Source organism: Accipiter gentilis, chromosome 5 (assembly GCF_929443795.1).
Source record: "Accipiter gentilis chromosome 5, bAccGen1.1, whole genome shotgun sequence".
Lineage (NCBI taxonomy): Eukaryota > Metazoa > Chordata > Aves > Accipitriformes > Accipitridae > Astur > Astur gentilis.
In genome coordinates, this window is record NC_064884.1 from 4,711,004 (window position 1) to 4,733,045 (window position 22,042).

At 60.7% G+C, this 22,042-nt stretch overlaps 3 protein-coding genes across 3 annotated transcripts; all 3 read right to left on the reverse strand.

The window, feature by feature from the left end:
• Positions 1-2,937: 2,937 nt before the first annotated feature.
• LOC126038395 (PHD finger protein 7-like) lies at positions 2,938-5,579 on the reverse strand. Its single transcript, XM_049800109.1, has 7 exons — positions 5,533-5,579; positions 5,284-5,412; positions 4,668-4,757; positions 4,257-4,400; positions 3,744-4,010; positions 3,398-3,511; positions 2,938-3,244 (listed from the first exon to the last, which is right to left on the reverse strand). Exons 1-7 carry the CDS (start codon positions 5,577-5,579, stop codon positions 3,070-3,072), a joined length of 966 nt encoding a protein of 321 aa, XP_049656066.1. The 3' UTR covers positions 2,938-3,069.
• Positions 5,580-10,064: 4,485 nt separating this feature from the next.
• Positions 10,065-12,972, reverse strand: LOC126038396 (PHD finger protein 7-like). The gene is made up of 6 exons (XM_049800110.1): positions 12,834-12,972; positions 12,413-12,541; positions 11,386-11,533; positions 10,873-11,139; positions 10,525-10,638; positions 10,065-10,371 (listed from the first exon to the last, which is right to left on the reverse strand). Exons 1-6 carry the CDS (start codon positions 12,970-12,972, stop codon positions 10,197-10,199), a joined length of 972 nt encoding a protein of 323 aa, XP_049656067.1. The 3' UTR covers positions 10,065-10,196.
• A 4,594-nt stretch (positions 12,973-17,566) lies between these two features.
• LOC126038397 (PHD finger protein 7-like) lies at positions 17,567-20,167 on the reverse strand. Its single transcript, XM_049800111.1, has 7 exons — positions 20,121-20,167; positions 19,872-20,000; positions 19,256-19,345; positions 18,845-18,988; positions 18,332-18,598; positions 17,985-18,098; positions 17,567-17,831 (listed from the first exon to the last, which is right to left on the reverse strand). Exons 1-7 carry the CDS (start codon positions 20,165-20,167, stop codon positions 17,657-17,659), a joined length of 966 nt encoding a protein of 321 aa, XP_049656068.1. The 3' UTR covers positions 17,567-17,656.
• Between the last annotated feature and the right edge of the window lie 1,875 nt (positions 20,168-22,042).

The following is a 22,042-nucleotide window of genomic DNA, read 5'->3' on the forward strand; positions in this document are numbered from 1 at the left end:
AACAGGGAAAAAGAAACCACGGTCCACACAAAGGCCCTTTAAAGCGTGATCAGTGTGGTCAACCGGGGCACTTGAAACGTACATGACATACAAAAACTTGTCGGAGACCTACAGTGGATTTGACCTTATTGTGGTATTACAAATACAGACTTACAGCCACTGCGGGATTTATTGCGGGGCAGCGATAGCTTAACTTCTACAGGACAACGAAGTGAGAACACCCCGCTGAGCCCAACTGACCACAGGGATATTCCAGACCATAGGACGTCACGATCAGCCTATAAAGCTGGGGGGCAGGAGAAGGATGGCATTGTCTTCCCACATAACCGTTACACAGAGCGGAGCCCTCCTTTCCTGGAGATGGCTGAACACCCGCCTGCCGATGGGAAGCGGTGAAGGAATTCCTTGTTTTGCTTTGCTTGCGTGCGTGGCTTTTGCTTTACCTATTAAACTGCCTTTACCTCAGCCCACGAGGTTTTTCACTTTTACCCTTCTGGTTCTCTCTTGCATGCCACTATGAGGGAGGTGAGTGAGTGGCTGCGTGGTGCTCAGTTACCGGCTGGGGGTAAACCACGACAACAAAACACAACTTGCAAAAAGCATTGCAAGTCCTTGTGCAGCTACAGATACAGGTCCCATTACAGACACCGTTAGAGACACAGAGAGTGGTACAATCACAAGACCCTTTCTGTGTTGGATGAGATGAGCAGCCAACTTTATTGTGCTGGGGGATAGGGGACAGCACTCGGGGCTGGCGCATGCCTGGTCAGCAGCGTCTTCCAGGCCGGCTGTAAGGTTTTTGCGCCCGCCGCTCTAACCGTGAGCGGTATCGGATCCGGTCTGGCCCAGGGTGGCTGGAGCAGCTGCTTCTCGCAGGCACTGGGGAGCCCTGCAACAGGCCCAGTGCCATCCGCCTGTCAGTGCTGGGGCCGCTGCTTGGCAGTGCTGGGGACCTGCAGGATGGTCCCAGTGCCAGCTGGCTGGCAGTGCCCAAGGCACTGCTTTGAGCCCTCGGGGCTGGCACGGGGCCTGTCCTGCGGTGATTTCCAGGCCGGCTGTAAGGTTTTTGCGCCCGCCGCTCTAACCGTGAGCGGTATCGGATCCGGTCGGGCCCAGGGTGGCTGGAGCAGCTGCTTCTCGCAGGCACTGGGGAGCCCTGCAACAGGCCCAGTGCCATCTGCCTGTCGCTGCTGGGGCCGCTGCTTTGCAGTGCTGGGGACCTGCAGGATGGTCCCAATGCCAGCTGGCTGGCAGTGCCCAAGGCACTGCTTTCAGCACTCGGGGCTGGCACGGGGCTGGTCCTGCGGTGATTTCCAGGCCAGCTGTAAGGTTTTTGCGCCCGCCGCTCCAACCGTGAGCGGTATTGGATCCTGTCCGGCCCAGGGTGGCTGGAGCAGCTGCTTCTCGCAGGCACTGGGGAGCCCTGGAACAGGCCCAGTGCCATCTGCCTGTCGCTGCTGGGGCCGCTGCTTTGCAGTGGTGGGGACCTGCAGGATGGTCCCAGTGCCATCTCCCTGTCAGTGCTGGGGCCGCTGCTTTGCAGTGGTGGGGACCTGCAGGATGGTCCCAATGCCATTTGACTGTCAGTGCTGGGGCCTCTGCTTTCCAGTGCTGGGGACCTGCAGGATGGTCCCAGTCCCATCTGCCTGTCACTGCTGGGGCCGCTGCTTTGCAGTGCTGGGGAACTGCTGGATGGTCCCAGTGCCATCTCCCTGTCAGTGCTGGGGCCGCTGCTTTGCAGTGGTGGGGAACTGCTGGATGGTCCCAATGCCATTTGACTGTCAGTGCTGGGGCCTCTGCTTTCCAGTGCTGGGGACCTGCAGGATGGTCCCAGTCCCATCTGCCTGTCACTGCTGGGGCCGCTGCTTTGCAGTGCTGGGGAACTGCTGGATGGTCCCAGTCCCATCTCCCTGTCAGTGCTGGGGCCGCTGCTTTGCAGTGGTGGGGAACTGCTGGATGGTCCCAGTGCCATCTCCCTGTCGGTGCTGGGGCCTCTGCTTTCCAGTGCTGGGGACCTGCAGGATGGTCCCAGTCCCATCTGCCTGTCACTGCTGGGGCCGCTGCTTTGCAGTGCTGGGGAACTGCTGGATGGTCCCAGTGCCATCTCCCTGTCAGTGCTGGGGCCGCTGCTTTGCAGTGGTGGGGACCTGCAGGATGGTCCCAATGCCATCTCCCTGTCAGTGCTGGGGCCGCTGCTTTGCAGTGGTGGGGACCTGCAGGATGGTCCCAGTGCCATCTCCCTGTCAGTGCTGGGGCCGCTGCTTTGCAGTGGTGGGGACCTGCAGGATGGTCCCAGTGCCATCTCCCTGTCAGTGCTGGGGCCGCTGCTTTGCAGTGGTGGGGACCTGCAGGATGGTCCCAATGCCAGCTGGCTGGCAGTGCTGGGGCCGCTGCTTTGCAGTGCTGGGGAACTGCTGGATGGTCCCAGTGCCATCTCCCTGTCAGTGCTGGGGCCGCTGCTTTGCAGTGCTGGGGAACTGCTGGATGGTCCCAGTGCCATCTCCCTGTCAGTGCTGGGGCCGCTGCTGTGCAGTGGTGGGGACCTGCAGGATGGTCCCAGTGCCATCTCCCTGTCAGTGCTGGGGCCGCTGCTTTGCAGTGCTGGGGAACTGCTGGATGGTCCCAATGCCAGCTGGCTGGCAGTGCCCAAGGCACTGCTTTCAGCACTTGGGGCTGGCACGTGGCTGGTCCTGTGGTGATTTCCAGGCCGGCTGTAAGCTTTTTGTGCCTGCTGATGTAACCGTGAGCGGTGTCGGATCCGGTCTGGCCCAGGGTGGCTGGAGCAACCGCTACTTCCAGGCACGGGGGAGCTGCAGGATGGCCGCAGTGGCGCCTGTTGGATGGTGCTGGGCCTGCTGCTGCTCTCGTAGCCCAGGGAGCTGTGGGACAGCCCCGATGCCGCCTGGCTGGTGGCGCTGGGGCTGGCGAGCTCTGAGTTGTCACGGGAGGCTGTGAGGGGGAGGCAGGAAAGTCAGCAGCACGGCCACCCGGCCGTGGGGAAGGAGAGGCCATGGTGGTGCCCACAGCCTTCCTGGAGCCAAAGCCCACCCGAAGCCCCTGCTCCCAGGCCTAGCTGGGACACTGGCCATAGCAGCACAGGGGCCCCCGGGTGCTTTGCCTCTTACCAGTGCCCAGGCCAGCACAGCAGTCGCACTCCCAGGTGATCGCGCTGTTGCTCGAGTAGAGGCAGCGTCGGTGGGTGCCTTTGGCAGCACAGGAGCTGCACAGGAGCACTTGCCAGGGCCTGGGGAAGCAAAGGGGTTGCTGGTTGTGAGGACAAAGTGACGCAAGCAAGGAATTGCCCGGCAGAGCCCTTGTTCGTCGTCCTTCCCCCCCCGAGCCCGTGTGGAGACAGAGATCCCGTGCAGAGCCCTAGCTGGCTGCTTTGGCAACCTACCCCTCTTCCTCTGCCTGCTCCCTGCCCCCCGGACAAAGGCACTTGCTGGCGTTGCAGCGTCTGTGCCTCTGGTAGACCGGTCCCAATGCCTGGCCGCTCTCCCATGACGGTTGTCTGCTGGAGAAGGAAGGGAAAGGTGTTGAGCCCCTGCTGGCCCCAGCATCGGGCAGGTCCAGGCTGTCCCTGCTCTTCTGCCCCCCCCCCGCACCCCCCCCAGTTTCCAGCTCCTCCGTGAAGCTGAGGACAAGAGCCAGGGGACAGCAGGACAGGCCTGCGGGGGCCGTCCCTGGCCTGGCACTGCGCGCTCGTGCCTGATGCCTTGCGAGTTGGGAAGAGGAAGAACGACCTCTTGGAGATTCGAATCCCCATGGCGAGCATCTCCATCACAAACCGATCTTGGTTTCGGCAATGCAAGCAGCAGAAGCAGACGCCAGCGTGGATCGCCTGCTTCTGGATGCAGCTCCGGTGGAACCAGGCCTGTTGGCATGCTGGGCACGCCATGGTGTGGTAGGACTTCTTGTCCTCCACGGGGCCCAGGCAGACGATGCAGGTGCTGTTCTGCCCTGGCTTAGCCTTCAGGGCCTGCTCTGGGCGGTGCTCCCAGCAGAAGGACCTGGGGGCAAGATGGAAGGGAGGGGCGAGGTGAGGTGAGAAGTGCCCGGTCCTTCCCCCGCCATGGAGAGGAGGGCAGAGGAGCTGTGAAGGAGCCCCAGAGCCTGTCTGGGCTCTGGCCCCGGCCCTGGCTGCGGCAGGCTGCCGGGAAGCGTCCCCGTGGGTTCCTCCCTTGGGTGTCCACTGCTGACGGGACTTGAGGGCTTGAGGACAAGGAGGCTCCTGCGTGGGGGCTGGCAGCCCTTACCTGTACAGCCCGAAGAACTGGGTGACGCATTCGCCCCGTGAGGCGCAGGGGAGATGGAAGCTGCGGTCACACCCCTTCTCCCCGCAGGTGATGGCGGCGCCCATCTCGCCGCAAACGAAGCATCGCTGGAAAGAGCACAGCAGCCTCGCTCAGGGGCAAGCTCAGGGCCTGCATGGCCGACCCCTCGGCTCCAGGCAGGGCGCAGGCTGTGGGCACTGCTGGCTCCCAGCCCGCAGACCTGCCTGGTGCACGAGGCTTGTGCCTGTGCCAGAGCCTCTGTGGAGCTGCTGGGAGCAGGCGTTTGTCCCAGAGCTGGTGGAGGGGCTTGGATTTCTTTCTGGGGGTCCAGGAGGAGCTCCCTCCCGCAAGCGCCTCCTGGCGCAAAGCTCCCTGCTCCTGCCAGGTCCTCACCTTCTGGCTTGCCGCCTGGATTGCCCGTCTGGTGTCCTCAGCGAGAAAGGCGTTCCCACTCTCTCGTGGAAAAAGCTCGCTGGCGAGAAACTGCGGAGCAGAGAAGGCCGGGAGCTCGTTATTAGGTCAGCAAGGAAGGGACCATCGCCGGCAGAAAGCTGGAGGGAGAGAGAACTCACCAGGCAGTATGTGTGGGCACAGAGCCCTTTCGTCGCTCTTTTGCAGCCACAGATAGCCGGATCAGCCTCTGCCCGGCGGCACAGCATGCATGCTGGAGGGGAGAGAACAAATGCTGCTGGGAGCGGGCACCTCTGCGGGGCTGGGGAAGTGTCCCTGCGGGATTGCCCCCACGGCCCTGCTCTGTCCCTGCCGAGCTGGCTGAAGGGCAGGGCTGGGGCCTCTGGAGAAGAAGGGGGCACGGCAGGCACAGGTGCCCCAGCAGGTGCCCACAGCCCAGCCTGGGCTCCGCTTGCCCAGGAGCGCAGGAGGGACCCTGCCCCAGGGCGGTTGGGGAGCTCCTGCCTTCCCCTCGCCCTGCTCTTGGCCGCCGGCAGACTGCCCCGACGACCCCTCTGTCAGCCCCGGGGAGCTGCGGGGAGGGATACGTTGCTCTCACCTTGCCCCCTCGAGTCGGGTTCCTGCCGCTTCATGGCGAACCCGGTGCACAGCGACGGTGAGCGCTTGGAGAGCCTCCGCCTCAGCAGCTCTGGCTGGGGTTTCTCCTCCGGACACTCCTCTGCCAAGCCTGAGGGAGCAGCAGGACACAGCGAGCTTGCCACACAGGCCCCAGAGGCCCGAGGTGCGAGGCTCCCCTCCTGCCTCACCAGCCCCGGGCAAGCCCCTTCCTCCCCTGCCCTCTCCTCACCTCGCCAGGTCGCACTGATGCACGGCCGGAGCCCAGCAGCCTGGCATCCGCGCCTCGGCGACGGGTCACAGTGGCCGCTGTGACGTCACCACCGCCCGTCTGCGCGTGCCCCCAGCGTGGGCAGGGGTGCCCTCGGCTACCTGCCGCCCCCGTGACACGGCCACCGCCTCACAGGGGGGGCTCTGACACGCCGAGGCCGGGGCCGAGCCCTTGGCACACGAGTTGGGGGGGGGCGGGGCGGCTGCTCTTGCACCCGTCCGGGGCTGCAGTGCTGGCACCGGCGGCACCGACTCCGGCTTTGCGCGTGCCATCTTAGAATGCCGTGCTGACGGCGTGGCCTCTGTGAAACCTGTGCTTGTGCTTGCCTGCCTTTGCTCTTCTCCGTCAGCGGCTTACGGGAGTGGAGTGCTGCAGAGGTGGCGTGACGAAAAATGGAGGGCCAGGAGAGACGACGCTTCGGTGCCGAGTGGTGGACTTGGAAGGGCGACCTTGGGGGGTCGGACGATGCAGAAGAAGGGGCTAACTCAAGGACATTTAACCTTGGGGGAAAAATAATCTGTGATGCGAGTTGTACGTTGTAGGAAGTAATGTAGCAGGAATGACCTGAACTGCAGAGGAGCGAACTTCGCAAGGAACAAGACAAGTGCATCGGCGACCCGAACCAAGCCGGTGTTGGTGCCCAACGATCGAACATACTGCTTCTCCTGTCCCGACCACTCATCTTGATGGATGGGGCCCAAGTCATAAGCTGTGTGTGAACATCTGGGGGAGTGGAAGAAGCCCGTGGAATATCTCTCTCTTAAAGGACAGGGGATCGTAATTAATAAGAATGTATAAATCTGTACGTTGGTTATAAAAGTGGTTTAAGTATGTAGTTTCAGTTGTACATGTTGGTAAGAAAGGATTGCAGTAATGAGAATTAAATACAATAGTAGGGTTAGAAGATATCCGTATTCAATTATGTGGGACCTGAGCAGGACGCAAATGGTATGGAATAAGGGGTGGAGATTGTATTGGGTCTGGCTGAGATGGAGTTAACGCTCCCCATAGCAGCCCTCACAGCGCTGTGCTCTGCATCAGTAGCTAGAAAGGTGTTGATAGCACACCAGCGTTTTGGCTACTGCTGAGCAGTGCTGGCACAGCATCAAGGCTGGCTCTCCAACATTTTTGCCCTCCCCTCAATGGCAGGCTGGGGCAGGGCAAGATCTTGGGAGGGGACATAACCAGGACAGCTGGCCTAAACTAACCAAACAGATATTCCATACCACGTGACGTCAGCTCAGATATAAAAGCTAAGTGGAGACGGAAGGGGGGCATTTTGTCTTCCGGAGCAACCGCTACTCGTACCGAAGCCCTGCTTCCCAAGAAGCGGCTAGGCATCGCCTGCTGATGGGAAGTAGAGAATATCATTATTTGTTTTTTCTTTGCTTTCGCGCGCGACCTTTACTATCACTTTATTAAACTGCCCTTATCTTGAGCCACGAGCCTTTTATTATATTTTCTCCCCCCCGTCCAGCTGAGGAGGGGGAGCGACAGAGCGGCTTTGGTGGGCACCTGGCATCCAACCAGGGTCAACCCACCACAGAAGTTATCGGAACCTCCCTATGGGATGAAATTAGTGACGGTTCTAAAGAAGTTAAAGGTCTTGCAACTTTGTGGAAATTGATGAAGACAACTCTGCAAGAAATGAAAGCAGATCATAAAGCGTCTGCGTCTGCTTTTGCTGCTCTCTCGCCAACCGCAAGCGAAGGGGAAAAGCGGGGAGGAAAACATAATGCAGCGAGAGAGACTTTTTGGAGCTTGTCCGCCTGCTCCTGTGCCCTTGACTTCCGCTCCACTCCCTGGGACTGCCGATATTAATTGGCCAACTGACAGTTCCCAAGCCTCCCTAACCGTACGCTTAAAGGAAACCCTGTAGAATCAGGAAGCGAGTAAAAATCCGCCTACGAGAAAACAGCCCCCAGATACCACTGTTCAACATGAACAAATTATACCTCGCATGCACCCCGATTCAAATAATGCAAACGAGGATTTGGCTACTATACTACAAGAACAAGAGAAAGCAAAAATACATGCCGAAGCTCATGCTGCAGCACTCGCTGTAGCATTACAACCAATGGTGCAACAGGGAAAAAGAAACCACGGTCCACACAAAGGCCCTTTAAAGCGTGATCAGTGTGGTCAACCGGGGCACTTGAAACGTACATGACATACAAAAACTTGTCGGAGACCTACAGTGGATTTGACCTTATTGTGGTATTACAAATACAGACTTGCAGCCACTGCGGGATTTATTGCGGGGCAGCGATAGCTTAACTTCTACAGGACAACGAAGTGAGAACACCCCGCTGAGCCCAACTGACCACAGGGATATTCCAGACCATAGGACGTCACGATCAGCCTATAAAGCTGGGGGGCAGGAGAAGGATGGCATTGTCTTCCCACATAACCGTTACACAGAGCGGAGCCCTCCTTTCCTGGAGATGGCTGAACACCCGCCTGCCGATGGGAAGCGGTGAAGGAATTCCTTGTTTTGCTTTGCTTGCGTGCGTGGCTTTTGCTTTACCTATTAAACTGCCTTTACCTCAGCCCACGAGGTTTCTCACTTTTACCCTTCTGGTTCTCTCTTGCATGCCACTATGAGGGAGGTGAGTGAGTGGCTGCGTGGTGCTCAGTTACCGGCTGGGGGTAAACCACGACAACAAAACACAACTTGCAAAAAGCATTGCAAGTCCTTGTGCAGCTACAGATACAGGTCCCATTACAGACACCGTTAGAGACACAGAGAGTGGTACAATCACAAGACCCTTTCTGTGTTGGATGAGATGAGCAGCCAACTTTATTGTGCTGGGGGATAGGGGACAGCACTCGGGGCTGGCGCATGCCTGGTCAGCAGCGTCTTCCAGGCCGGCTGTAAGGTTTTTGCGCCCGCCGCTCTAACCGTGAGCGGTATCGGATCCGGTCTGGCCCAGGGTGGCTGGAGCAGCTGCTTCTCGCAGGCACTGGGGAGCCCTGCAACAGGCCCAGTGCCATCCGCCTGTCAGTGCTGGGGCCGCTGCTTGGCAGTGCTGGGGACCTGCAGGATGGTCCCAGTGCCAGCTGGCTGGCAGTGCCCAAGGCACTGCTTTGAGCCCTCGGGGCTGGCACGGGGCCTGTCCTGCGGTGATTTCCAGGCCGGCTGTAAGGTTTTTGCGCCCGCCGCTCTAACCGTGAGCGGTATCGGATCCGGTCGGGCCCAGGGTGGCTGGAGCAGCTGCTTCTCGCAGGCACTGGGGAGCCCTGCAACAGGCCCAGTGCCATCTGCCTGTCGCTGCTGGGGCCGCTGCTTTGCAGTGCTGGGGACCTGCAGGATGGTCCCAATGCCAGCTGGCTGGCAGTGCCCAAGGCACTGCTTTCAGCACTCGGGGCTGGCACGGGGCTGGTCCTGCGGTGATTTCCAGGCCAGCTGTAAGGTTTTTGCGCCCGCCGCTCCAACCGTGAGCGGTATTGGATCCTGTCCGGCCCAGGGTGGCTGGAGCAGCTGCTTCTCGCAGGCACTGGGGAGCCCTGGAACAGGCCCAGTGCCATCTGCCTGTCGCTGCTGGGGCCGCTGCTTTGCAGTGGTGGGGACCTGCAGGACGGTCCCAGTGCCATCTCCCTGTCAGTGCTGGGGCCGCTGCTTTGCAGTGGTGGGGAACTGCTGGATGGTCCCAATGCCATTTGACTGTCAGTGCTGGGGCCTCTGCTTTCCAGTGCTGGGGACCTGCAGGATGGTCCCAGTGCCATCTCCCTGTCACTGCTGGGGCCGCTGCTTTGCAGTGCTGGGGAACTGCTGGATGGTCCCAGTGCCATCTCCCTGTCAGTGCTGGGGCCGCTGCTTTGCAGTGCTGGGGAACTGCTGGATGGTCCCAGTGCCATCTCCCTGTCAGTGCTGGGGCCGCTGCTTTGCAGTGGTGGGGACCTGCAGGATGGTCCCAGTGCCATCTCCCTGTCAGTGCTGGGGCCGCTGCTTTGCAGTGGTGGGGACCTGCAGGATGGTCCCAGTGCCATCTCCCTGTCAGTGCTGGGGCCGCTGCTTTGCAGTGGTGGGGACCTGCAGGATGGTCCCAGTGCCATCTCCCTGTCAGTGCTGGGGCCGCTGCTTTGCAGTGCTGGGGAACTGCTGGATGGTCCCAGTGCCATCTCCCTGTCAGTGCTGGGGCCGCTGCTTTGCAGTGCTGGGGAACTGCTGGATGGTCCCAATGCCAGCTGGCTGGCAGTGCCCAAGGCACTGCTTTCAGCACTCGGGGCTGGCACGTGGCTGGTCCTGTGGTGATTTCCAGGCCGGCTGTAAGCTTTTTGTGCCTGCTGATGTAACCGTGAGCGGTGTCGGATCCGGTCTGGCCCAGGGTGGCTGGAGCAACCGCTACTTCCAGGCACGGGGGAGCTGCAGGATGGCCGCAGTGGCGCCTGTTGGATGGTGCTGGGCCTGCTGCTGCTCTCGTAGCCCAGGGAGCTGTGGGACAGCCCCGATGCCGCCTGGCTGGTGGCGCTGGGGCTGGCGAGCTCTGAGTTGTCACGGGAGGCTGTGAGGGGGAGGCAGGAAAGTCAGCAGCACGGCCACCCGGCCGTGGGGAAGGAGAGGCCATGGTGGTGCCCACAGCCTTCCTGGAGCCAAAGCCCACCCGAAGCCCCTGCTCCCAGGCCTAGCTGGGACACTGGCCATAGCAGCACAGGGGCCCCCGGGTGCTTTGCCTCTTACCAGTGCCCAGGCCAGCACAGCAGTCGCACTCCCAGGTGATCGCGCTGTTGCTCGAGTAGAGGCAGCGTCGGTGGGTGCCTTTGGCAGCACAGGAGCTGCACAGGAGCACTTGCCAGGGCCTGGGGAAGCAAAGGGGTTGCTGGTTGTGAGGACAAAGTGACGCAAGCAAGGAATTGCCCGGCAGAGCCCTTGTTCGTCGTCCTTCCCCCCCCGAGCCCGTGTGGAGACAGAGATCCCGTGCAGAGCCCTAGCTGGCTGCTTTGGCAACCTACCCCTCTTCCTCTGCCTGCTCCCTGCCCCCCGGACAAAGGCACTTGCTGGCGTTGCAGCGTCTGTGCCTCTGGTAGACCGGTCCCAATGCCTGGCCGCTCTCCCATGACGGTTGTCTGCTGGAGAAGGAAGGGAAAGGTGTTGAGCCCCTGCTGGCCCCAGCATCGGGCAGGTCCAGGCTGTCCCTGCTCTTCTGCCCCCCCCCCCCGCACCCCCCCCAGTTTCCAGCTCCTCCGTGAAGCTGAGGACAAGAGCCAGGGGACAGCAGGACAGGCCTGCGGGGGCCGTCCCTGGCCTGGCACTGCGCGCTCGTGCCTGATGCCTTGCGAGTTGGGAAGAGGAAGAACGACCTCTTGGAGATTCGAATCCCCATGGCGAGCATCTCCATCACAAACCGATCTTGGTTTCGGCAATGCAAGCAGCAGAAGCAGACGCCAGCGTGGATCGCCTGCTTCTGGATGCAGCTCCGGTGGAACCAGGCCTGTTGGCATGCTGGGCACGCCATGGTGTGGTAGGACTTCTTGTCCTCCACGGGGCCCAGGCAGACGATGCAGGTGCTGTTCTGCCCTGGCTTAGCCTTCAGGGCCTGCTCTGGGCGGTGCTCCCAGCAGAAGGACCTGGGGGCAAGATGGAAGGGAAGGGCGAGGTGAGGTGAGAAGTGCCCGGTCCTTCCCCCGCCATGGAGAGGAGGGCAGAGGAGCTGTGAAGGAGCCCCAGAGCCTGTCTGGGCTCTGGCCCCGGCCCTGGCTGCGGCAGGCTGCCGGGAAGCGTCCCCGTGGGTTCCTCCCTTGGGTGTCCACTGCTGACGGGACTTGAGGGCTTGAGGACAAGGAGGCTCCTGCGTGGGGGCTGGCAGCCCTTACCTGTACAGCCCGAAGAACTGGGTGACGCATTCGCCCCGTGAGGCGCAGGGGAGATGGAAGCTGCGGTCACACCCCTTCTCCCCGCAGGTGATGGCGGCGCCCATCTCGCCGCAAACGAAGCATCGCTGGAAAGAGCACAGCAGCCTCGCTCAGGGGCAAGCTCAGGGCCTGCATGGCCGACCCCTCGGCTCCAGGCAGGGCGCAGGCTGTGGGCACTGCTGGCTCCCAGCCCGCAGACCTGCCTGGTGCACGAGGCTTGTGCCTGTGCCAGAGCCTCTGTGGAGCTGCTGGGAGCAGGCGTTTGTCCCAGAGCTGGTGGAGGGGCTTGGATTTCTTTCTGGGGGTCCAGGAGGAGCTCCCTCCCGCAAGCGCCTCCTGGCGCAAAGCTCCCTGCTCCTGCCAGGTCCTCACCTTCTGGCTTGCCTCCTGGATTGCCCGTCTGGTGTCCTCAGCGAGAAAGGCGTTCCCACTCTCTCGTGGAAAAAGCTCGCTGGCGAGAAACTGCGGAGCAGAGAAGGCCGGGAGCTCGTTATTAGGTCAGCAAGGAAGGGACCATCGCCGGCAGAAAGCTGGAGGGAGAGAGAACTCACCAGGCAGTATGTGTGGGCACAGAGCCCTTTCGTCGCTCTTTTGCAGCCACAGATAGCCGGATCAGCCTCTGCCCGGCGGCACAGCATGCATGCTGGAGGGGAGAGAACAAATGCTGCTGGGAGCGGGCACCTCTGCGGGGCTGGGGAAGTGTCCCTGCGGGATTGCCCCCACGGCCCTGCTCTGTCCCTGCCGAGCTGGCTGAAGGGCAGGGCTGGGGCCTCTGGAGAAGAAGGGGGCACGGCAGGCACAGGTGCCCCAGCAGGTGCCCACAGCCCAGCCTGGGCTCCGCTTGCCCAGGAGCGCAGGAGGGACCCTGCCCCAGGGCGGTTGGGGAGCTCCTGCCTTCCCCTCGCCCTGCTCTTGGCCGCCGGCAGACTGCCCCGACGACCCCTCTGTCAGCCCCGGGGAGCTGCGGGGAGGGATACGTTGCTCTCACCTTGCCCCCTCGAGTCGGGTTCCTGCCGCTTCATGGCGAACCCGGTGCACAGCGACGGTGAGCGCTTGGAGAGCCTCCGCCTCAGCAGCTCTGGCTGGGGTTTCTCCTCCGGACGCTCCTCTGCCAAGCCTGAGGGAGCAGCGGGACACAGCGAGCTTGCCACACAGGCCCCAGAGGCCCGAGGTGCGAGGCTCCCCTCCTGCCTCACCAGCCCCGGGCAAGCCCCTTCCTCCCCTGCCCTCTCCTCACCTCGCCAGGTCGCACTGATGCACGGCCGGAGCCCAGCAGCCTGGCATCCGCGCCTCGGCGACGGGTCACAGTGGCCGCTGTGACGTCACCACCGCCCGTCTGCGCGTGCCCCCAGCGTGGGCAGGGGTGCCCTCGGCTACCTGCCGCCCCCGTGACACGGCCACCGCCTCACAGGGGGGGCTCTGACACGCCGAGGCCGGGGCCGAGCCCTTGGCACACGAGTTGGGGGGGGGCGGGGCGGCTGCTCTTGCACCCGTCCGGGGCTGCAGTGCTGGCACCGGCGGCACCGACTCCGGCTTTGCGCGTGCCATCTTAGAATGCCGTGCTGACGGCGTGGCCTCTGTGAAACCTGTGCTTGTGCTTGCCTGCCTTTGCTCTTCTCCGTCAGCGGCTTACGGGAGTGGAGTGCTGCAGAGGTGGCGTGACGAAAAATGGAGGGCCAGGAGAGACGACGCTTCGGTGCCGAGTGGTGGACTTGGAAGGGCGACCTTGGGGGGTCGGACGATGCAGAAGAAGGGGCTAACTCAAGGACATTTAACCTTGGGGGAAAAATAATCTGTGATGCGAGTTGTACGTTGTAGGAAGTAATGTAGCAGGAATGACCTGAACTGCAGAGGAGCGAACTTCGCAAGGAACAAGACAAGTGCATCGGCGACCCGAACCAAGCCGGTGTTGGTGCCCAACGATCGAACATACTGCTTCTCCTGTCCCGACCACTCATCTTGATGGATGGGGCCCAAGTCATAAGCTGTGTGTGAACATCTGGGGGAGTGGAAGAAGCCCGTGGAATATCTCTCTCTTAAAGGACAGGGGATCGTAATTAATAAGAATGTATAAATCTGTACGTTGGTTATAAAAGTGGTTTAAGTATGTAGTTTCAGTTGTAAATGTTGGTAAGAAAGGATTGCAGTAATGAGAATTAAATACAATAGTAGGGTTAGAAGATATCCGTATTCAATTATGTGGGACCTGAGCAGGACGCAAATGGTATGGAATAAGGGGTGGAGATTGTATTGGGTCTGGCTGAGATGGAGTTAACGCTCCCCATAGCAGCCCTCACAGCGCTGTGCTCTGCATCAGTAGCTAGAAAGGTGTTGATAGCACACCAGCGTTTTGGCTACTGCTGAGCAGTGCTGGCACAGCATCAAGGCTGGCTCTCCAACATTTTTGCCCTCCCCTCAATGGCAGGCTGGGGCAGGGCAAGATCTTGGGAGGGGACATAACCAGGACAGCTGGCCTAAACTAACCAAACAGATATTCCATACCACGTGACGTCAGCTCAGATATAAAAGCTAAGTGGAGACGGAAGGGGGGCATTTTGTCTTCCGGAGCAACCGCTACTCGTACCGAAGCCCTGCTTCCCAAGAAGCGGCTAGGCATCGCCTGCTGATGGGAAGTAGAGAATATCATTATTTGTTTTTTCTTTGCTTTCGCGCGCGACCTTTACTATCACTTTATTAAACTGCCCTTATCTTGAGCCACGAGCCTTTTATTATATTTTCTCCCCCCCGTCCAGCTGAGGAGGGGGAGCGACAGAGCGGCTTTGGTGGGCACCTGGCATCCAACCAGGGTCAACCCACCACAGAAGTTATCGGAACCTCCCTATGGGATGAAATTAGTGACGGTTCTAAAGAAGTTAAAGGTCTTGCAACTTGATGGAAATTGATGAAGACAACTCTGCAAGAAATGAAAGCAGATCATAAAGCGTCTGCGTCTGCTTTTGCTGCTCTCTCGCCAACCGCAAGCGAAGGGGAAAAGCGGGGAGGAAAACATAATGCAGCGAGAGAGACTTTTTGGAGCTTGTCCGCCTGCTCCTGTGCCCTTGACTTCCGCTCCACTCCCTGGGACTGCCGATATTAATCGGCCAACTGACAGTTCCCAAGCCTCCCTAACCGTACGCTTAAAGGAAACCCTGTAGAATCAGGAAGCGAGTAAAAATCCGCCTACGAGAAAACAGCCCCCAGATACCACTGTTCAACATGAACAAATTATACCTCGCATACACCCCGATTCAAATAATGCAAACGAGGATTTGGCTACTATACTACAAGAACAAGAGAAAGCAAAAATACATGCCGAAGCTCATGCTGCAGCACTCGCTGTAGCATTACAACCAATGGTGCAACAGGGAAAAAGAAACCACGGTCCACACAAAGGCCCTTTAAAGCGTGATCAGTGTGGTCAACCGGGGCACTTGAAACGTACATGACATACAAAAACTTGTCGGAGACCTACAGTGGATTTGACCTTATTGTGGTATTACAAATACAGACTTGCAGCCACTGCGGGATTTATTGCGGGGCAGCGATAGCTTAACTTCTACAGGACAACGAAGTGAGAACACCCCGCTGAGCCCAACTGACCACAGGGATATTCCAGACCATAGGACGTCACGATCAGCCTATAAAGCTGGGGGGGCAGGAGAAGGATGGCATTGTCTTCCCACATAACCGTTACACAGAGCGGAGCCCTCCTTTCCTGGAGATGGCTGAACACCCGCCTGCCGATGGGAAGCGGTGAAGGAATTCCTTGTTTTGCTTTGCTTGCGTGCGTGGCTTTTGCTTTACCTATTAAACTGCCTTTACCTCAGCCCACGAGGTTTCTCACTTTTACCCTTCTGGTTCTCTCTTGCATGCCACTATGAGGGAGGTGAGTGAGTGGCTGCGTGGTGCTCAGTTACCGGCTGGGGGTAAACCACGACAACAAAACACAACTTGCAAAAAGCATTGCAAGTCCTTGTGCAGCTACAGATACAGGTCCCATTACAGACACCGTTAGAGACACAGAGAGTGGTACAATCACAAGACCCTTTCTGTGTTGGATGAGATGAGCAGCCAACTTTATTGTGCTGGGGGATAGGGGACAGCACTCGGGGCTGGCGCATGCCTGGTCAGCAGCGTCTTCCAGGCCGGCTGTAAGGTTTTTGCGCCCGCCGCTCTAACCGTGAGCGGTATCGGATCCGGTCTGGCCCAGGGTGGCTGGAGCAGCTGATTCTTGCAGGCACTGGGGAGCCCTGCAACAGGCCCAGTGCCATCCGCCTGTCAGTGCTGGGGCCGCTGCTTGGCAGTGCTGGGGACCTGCAGGATGGTCCCAGTGCCAGCTGGCTGGCAGTGCCCAAGGCACTGCTTTGAGCCCTCGGGGCTGGCACGGGGCCTGTCCTGCGGTGATTTCCAGGCCGGCTGTAAGGTTTTTGCGCCCGCCGCTCTAACCGTGAGCGGTATCGGATCCGGTCGGGCCCAGGGTGGCTGGAGCAGCTGCTTCTCGCAGGCCCTGGGGAGCCCTGCAACAGGCCCAGTGCCATCTGCCTGTCGCTGCTGGGGCCGCTGCTTTGCAGTGCTGGGGACCTGCAGGATGGTCCCAATGCCAGCTGGCTGGCAGTGCCCAAGGCACTGCTTTCAGCACTCGGGGATGGCACGGGGCTGGTCCTGCGGTGATTGCCAGGCCAGCTGTAAGGTTTTTGCGCCCGCCGCTCCAACCGTGAGCGGTATTGGATCCTGTCCGGCCCAGGGTGGCTGGAGCAGCTGCTTCTCGCAGGCACTGGGGAGCCCTGCAACAGGCCCAGTGCCATCTGCCTGTCGCTGCTGGGGCCGCTGCTTTGCAGTGGTGGGGACCTGCAGGACGGTCCCAGTGCCATCTCCCTGTCAGTGCTGGGGCCGCTGCTTTGCAGTGGTGGGGAACTGCTGGATGGTCCCAATGCCATTTGACTGTCAGTGCTGGGGCCTCTGCTTTCCAGTACTGGGGACCTGCAGGATGGTCCCAGTCCCATCTGCCTGTCACTGCTGGGGCCGCTGCTTTGCAGTGCTGGGGAACTGCTGGATGGTCCCAGTGCCATCTCCCTGTCAGTGCTGGGGCCGCTGCTTTGCAGTGGTGGGGAACTGCTGGATGGTCCCAGTGCCATCTCCCTGTCGGTGCTGGGGCCTCTGCTTTCCAGTGCTGGGGACCTGCAGGATGGTCCCAGTCCCATCTGCCTGTCACTGCTGGGGCCGCTGCTTTGCAGTGCTGGGGACCTGCTGGATGGTCCCAGTGCCATCTCCCTGTCAGTGCCGGGGCCGCTGCTTTGCAGTGGTGGGGACCTGCAGGATGCTCCCAGTGCCATCTCCCTGTCACTGCTGGGGCCGCTGCTTTGCAGTGCTGGGGAACTGCTGGATGGTCCCAGTGCCATCTCCCTGTCAGTGCTGGGGCCGCTGCTTTGCAGTGGTGGGGACCTGCAGGATGGTCCCAGTGCCATCTCCCTGTCAGTGCTGGGGCCGCTGCTTTGCAGTGGTGGGGACCTGCAGGATGGTCCCAGTGCCATCTCCCTGTCAGTGCTGGGGCCGCTGCTTTGCAGTGGTGGGGACCTGCAGGATGGTCCCAGTGCCATCTCCCTGTCAGTGCTGGGGCCGCTGCTTTGCAGTGGTGGGGACCTGCACGATGGTCCCAGTGCCATCTCCCTGTCAGTGCTGGGGCCGCTGCTTTGCAGTGCTGGGGAACTGCTGGATGGTCCCAGTGCCATCTCCCTGTCAGTGCTGGGGCCGCTGCTTTGCAGTGCTGGGGAACTGCTGGATGGTCCCAATGCCAGCTGGCTGGCAGTGCCCAAGGCACTGCTTTCAGCACTCGGGGCTGGCACGTGGCTGGTCCTGTGGTGATTTCCAGGCCGGCTGTAAGCTTTTTGTGCCTGCTGATGTAACCGTGAGCGGTGTCGGATCCGGTCTGGCCCAGGGTGGCTGGAGCAACCGCTACTTCCAGGCACGGGGGAGCTGCAGGATGGCCGCAGTGGCGCCTGTTGGATGGTGCTGGGCCTGCTGCTGCTCTCGTAGCCCAGGGAGCTGTGGGACAGCCCCGATGCCGCCTGGCTGGTGGCGCTGGGGCTGGCGAGCTCTGAGTTGTCACGGGAGGCTGTGAGGGGGAGGCAGGAAAGTCAGCAGCACGGCCACCCGGCCGTGGGGAAGGAGAGGCCATGGTGGTGCCCACAGCCTTCCTGGAGCCAAAGCCCACCCGAAGCCCCTGCTCCCAGGCCTAGCTGGGACACTGGCCATAGCAGCACAGGGGCCCCCGGGTGCTTTGCCTCTTACCAGTGCCCAGGCCAGCACAGCAGTCGCACTCCCAGGTGATCGCGCTGTTGCTCGAGTAGAGGCAGCGTCGGTGGGTGCCTTTGGCAGCACAGGAGCTGCACAGGAGCACTTGCCAGGGCCTGGGGAAGCGAAGGGGTTGCTGGTTGTGAGGACAAAGTGACGCAAGCAAGGAATTGCCCGGCAGAGCCCTTGTTCGTCGTCCTTCCCCCCCCGAGCCCGTGTGGAGACAGAGATCCCGTGCAGAGCCCTAGCTGGCTGCTTTGGCAACCTACCCCTCTTCCTCTGCCTGCTCCCTGCCCCCCGGACAAAGGCACTTGCTGGCGTTGCAGCGTCTGTGCCTCTGGTAGACCGGTCCCAATGCCTGGCCGCTCTCCCATGACGGTTGTCTGCTGGAGAAGGAAGGGAAAGGTGTTGAGCCCCTGCTGGCCCCAGCATCGGGCAGGTCCAGGCTGTCCCTGCTCTTCTGCCCCCCCCCCCGCACCCCCCCCAGTTTCCAGCTCCTCCGTGAAGCTGAGGACAAGAGCCAGGGGACAGCAGGACAGGCCTGCGGGGGCCGTCCCTGGCCTGGCACTGCGCGCTCGTGCCTGATGCCTTGCGAGTTGGGAAGAGGAAGAACGACCTCTTGGAGATTCGAATCCCCATGGCGAGCATCTCCATCACAAACCGATCTTGGTTTCGGCAATGCAAGCAGCAGAAGCAGACGCCAGCGTGGATCGCCTGCTTCTGGATGCAGCTCCGGTGGAACCAGGCCTGTTGGCATGCTGGGCACGCCATGGTGTGGTAGGACTTCTTGTCCTCCACGGGGCCCAGGCAGACGATGCAGGTGCTGTTCTGCCCTGGCTTAGCCTTCAGGGCCTGCTCTGGGCGGTGCTCCCAGCAGAAGGACCTGGGGGCAAGATGGAAGGGAAGGGCGAGGTGAGGTGAGAAGTGCCCGGTCCTTCCCCCGCCATGGAGAGGAGGGCAGAGGAGCTGTGAAGGAGCCCCAGAGCCTGTCTGGGCTCTGGCCCCGGCCCTGGCTGCGGCAGGCTGCCGGGAAGCGTCCCCGTGGGTTCCTCCCTTGGGTGTCCACTGCTGACGGGACTTGAGGGCTTGAGGACAAGGAGGCTCCTGCGTGGGGGCTGGCAGCCCTTACCTGTACAGCCCGAAGAACTGGGTGACGCATTCGCCCCGTGAGGCGCAGGGGAGATGGAAGCTGCGGTCACACCCCTTCTCCCCGCAGGTGATGGCGGCGCCCATCTCGCCGCAAACGAAGCATCGCTGGAAAGAGCACAGCAGCCTCGCTCAGGGGCAAGCTCAGGGCCTGCATGGCCGACCCCTCGGCTCCAGGCAGGGCGCAGGCTGTGGGCACTGCTGGCTCCCAGCCCGCAGACCTGCCTGGTGCACGAGGCTTGTGCCTGTGCCAGAGCCTCTGTGGAGCTGCTGGGAGCAGGCGTTTGTCCCAGAGCTGGTGGAGGGGCTTGGATTTCTTTCTGGGGGTCCAGGAGGAGCTCCCTCCCGCAAGCGCCTCCTGGCGCAAAGCTCCCTGCTCCTGCCAGGTCCTCACCTTCTGGCTTGCCGCCTGGATTGCCCGTCTGGTGTCCTCAGCGAGAAAGGCGTTCCCACTCTCTCGTGGAAAAAGCTCGCTGGCGAGAAACTGCGGAGCAGAGAAGGCCGGGAGCTCGTTATTAGGTCAGCAAGGAAGGGACCATCGCCGGCAGAAAGCTGGAGGGAGAGAGAACTCACCAGGCAGTATGTGTGGGCACAGAGCCCTTTCGTCGCTCTTTTGCAGCCACAGATAGCCGGATCAGCCTCTGCCCGGCGGCACAGCATGCATGCTGGAGGGGAGAGAACAAATGCTGCTGGGAGCGGGCACCTCTGCGGGGCTGGGGAAGTGTCCCTGCGGGATTGCCCCCACGGCCCTGCTCTGTCCCTGCCGAGCTGGCTGAAGGGCAGGGCTGGGGCCTCTGGAGAAGAAGGGGGCACGGCAGGCACAGGTGCCCCAGCAGGTGCCCACAGCCCAGCCTGGGCTCCGCTTGCCCAGGAGCGCAGGAGGGACCCTGCCCCAGGGCGGTTGGGGAGCTCCTGCCTTCCCCTCGCCCTGCTCTTGGCCGCCGGCAGACTGCCCCGACGACCCCTCTGTCAGCCCCGGGGAGCTGCGGGGAGGGATACGTTGCTCTCACCTTGCCCCCTCGAGTCGGGTTCCTGCCGCTTCATGGCGAACCCGGTGCACAGCGACGGTGAGCGCTTGGAGAGCCTCCGCCTCAGCAGCTCTGGCTGGGGTTTCTCCTCCGGACGCTCCTCTGCCAAGCCTGAGGGAGCAGCGGGACACAGCGAGCTTGCCACACAGGCCCCAGAGGCCCGAGGTGCGAGGCTCCCCTCCTGCCTCACCAGCCCCGGGCAAGCCCCTTCCTCCCCTGCCCTCTCCTCACCTCGCCAGGTCGCACTGATGCACGGCCGGAGCCCAGCAGCCTGGCATCCGCGCCTCGGCGACGGGTCACAGTGGCCGCTGTGACGTCACCACCGCCCGTCTGCGCGTGCCCCCAGCGTGGGCAGGGGTGCCCTCGGCTACCTGCCGCCCCCGTGACACGGCCACCGCCTCACAGGGGGGGCTCTGACACGCCGAGGCCGGGGCCGAGCCCTTGGCACACGAGTTGGGGGGGGGCGGGGCGGCTGCTCTTGCACCCGTCCGGGGCTGCAGTGCTGGCACCGGCGGCACCGACTCCGGCTTTGCGCGTGCCATCTTAGAATGCCGTGCTGACGGCGTGGCCTCTGTGAAACCTGTGCTTGTGCTTGCCTGCCTTTGCTCTTCTCCGTCAGCGGCTTACGGGAGTGGAGTGCTGCAGAGGTGGCGTGACGAAAAATGGAGGGCCAGGAGAGACGACGCTTCGGTGCCGAGTGGTGGACTTGGAAGGGCGACCTTGGGGGGTCGGACGATGCAGAAGAAGGGGCTAACTCAAGGACATTTAACCTTGGGGGAAAAATAATCTGTGATGCGAGTTGTACGTTGTAGGAAGTAATGTAGCAGGAATGACCTGAACTGCAGAGGAGCGAACTTCGCAAGGAACAAGACAAGTGCATCGGCGACCCGAACCAAGCCGGTGTTGGTGCCCAACGATCGAACATACTGCTTCTCCTGTCCCGACCACTCATCTTGATGGATGGGGCCCAAGTCATAAGCTGTGTGTGAACATCTGGGGGAGTGGAAGAAGCCCGTGGAATATCTCTCTCTTAAAGGACAGGGGATCGTAATTAATAAGAATGTATAAATCTGTACGTTGGTTATAAAAGTGGTTTAAGTATGTAGTTTCAGTTGTAAATGTTGGTAAGAAAGGATTGCAGTAATGAGAATTAAATACAATAGTAGGGTTAGAAGATATCCGTATTCAATTATGTGGGACCTGAGCAGGACGCAAATGGTATGGAATAAGGGGTGGAGATTGTATTGGGTCTGGCTGAGATGGAGTTAACGCTCCCCATAGCAGCCCTCACAGCGCTGTGCTCTGCATCAGTAGCTAGAAAGGTGTTGATAGCACACCAGCGTTTTGGCTACTGCTGAGCAGTGCTGGCACAGCATCAAGGCTGGCTCTCCAACATTTTTGCCCTCCCCTCAATGGCAGGCTGGGGCAGGGCAAGATCTTGGGAGGGGACATAACCAGGACAGCTGGCCTAAACTAACCAAACAGATATTCCATACCACGTGACGTCAGCTCAGATATAAAAGCTAAGTGGAGACGGAAGGGGGGCATTTTGTCTTCCGGAGCAACCGCTACTCGTACCGAAGCCCTGCTTCCCAAGAAGCGGCTAGGCATCGCCTGCTGATGGGAAGTAGAGAATATCATTATTTGTTTTTTCTTTGCTTTCGCGCGCGACCTTTACTATCACTTTATTAAACTGCCCTTATCTTGAGCCACGAGCCTTTTATTATATTTTCTCCCCCCCGTCCAGCTGAGGAGGGGGAGCGACAGAGCGGCTTTGGTGGGCACCTGGCATCCAACCAGGGTCAACCCACCACAGAAGTTATCGGAACCTCCCTATGGGATGAAATTAGTGACGGTTCTAAAGAAGTTAAAGGTCTTGCAACTTTGTGGAAATTGATGAAGACAACTCTGCAAGAAATGAAAGCAGATCATAAAGCGTCTGCGTCTGCTTTTGCTGCTCTCTCACCAACCGCAAGCGAAGGGGAAAAGCGGGGAGGAAAACATAATGCAGCGAGAGAGACTTTTTGGAGCTTGTCCGCCTGCTCCTGTGCCCTTGACTTCCGCTCCACTCCCTGGGACTGCCGATATTAATCGGCCAACTGACAGTTCCCAAGCCTCCCTAACCGTACGCTTAAAGGAAACCCTGTAGAATC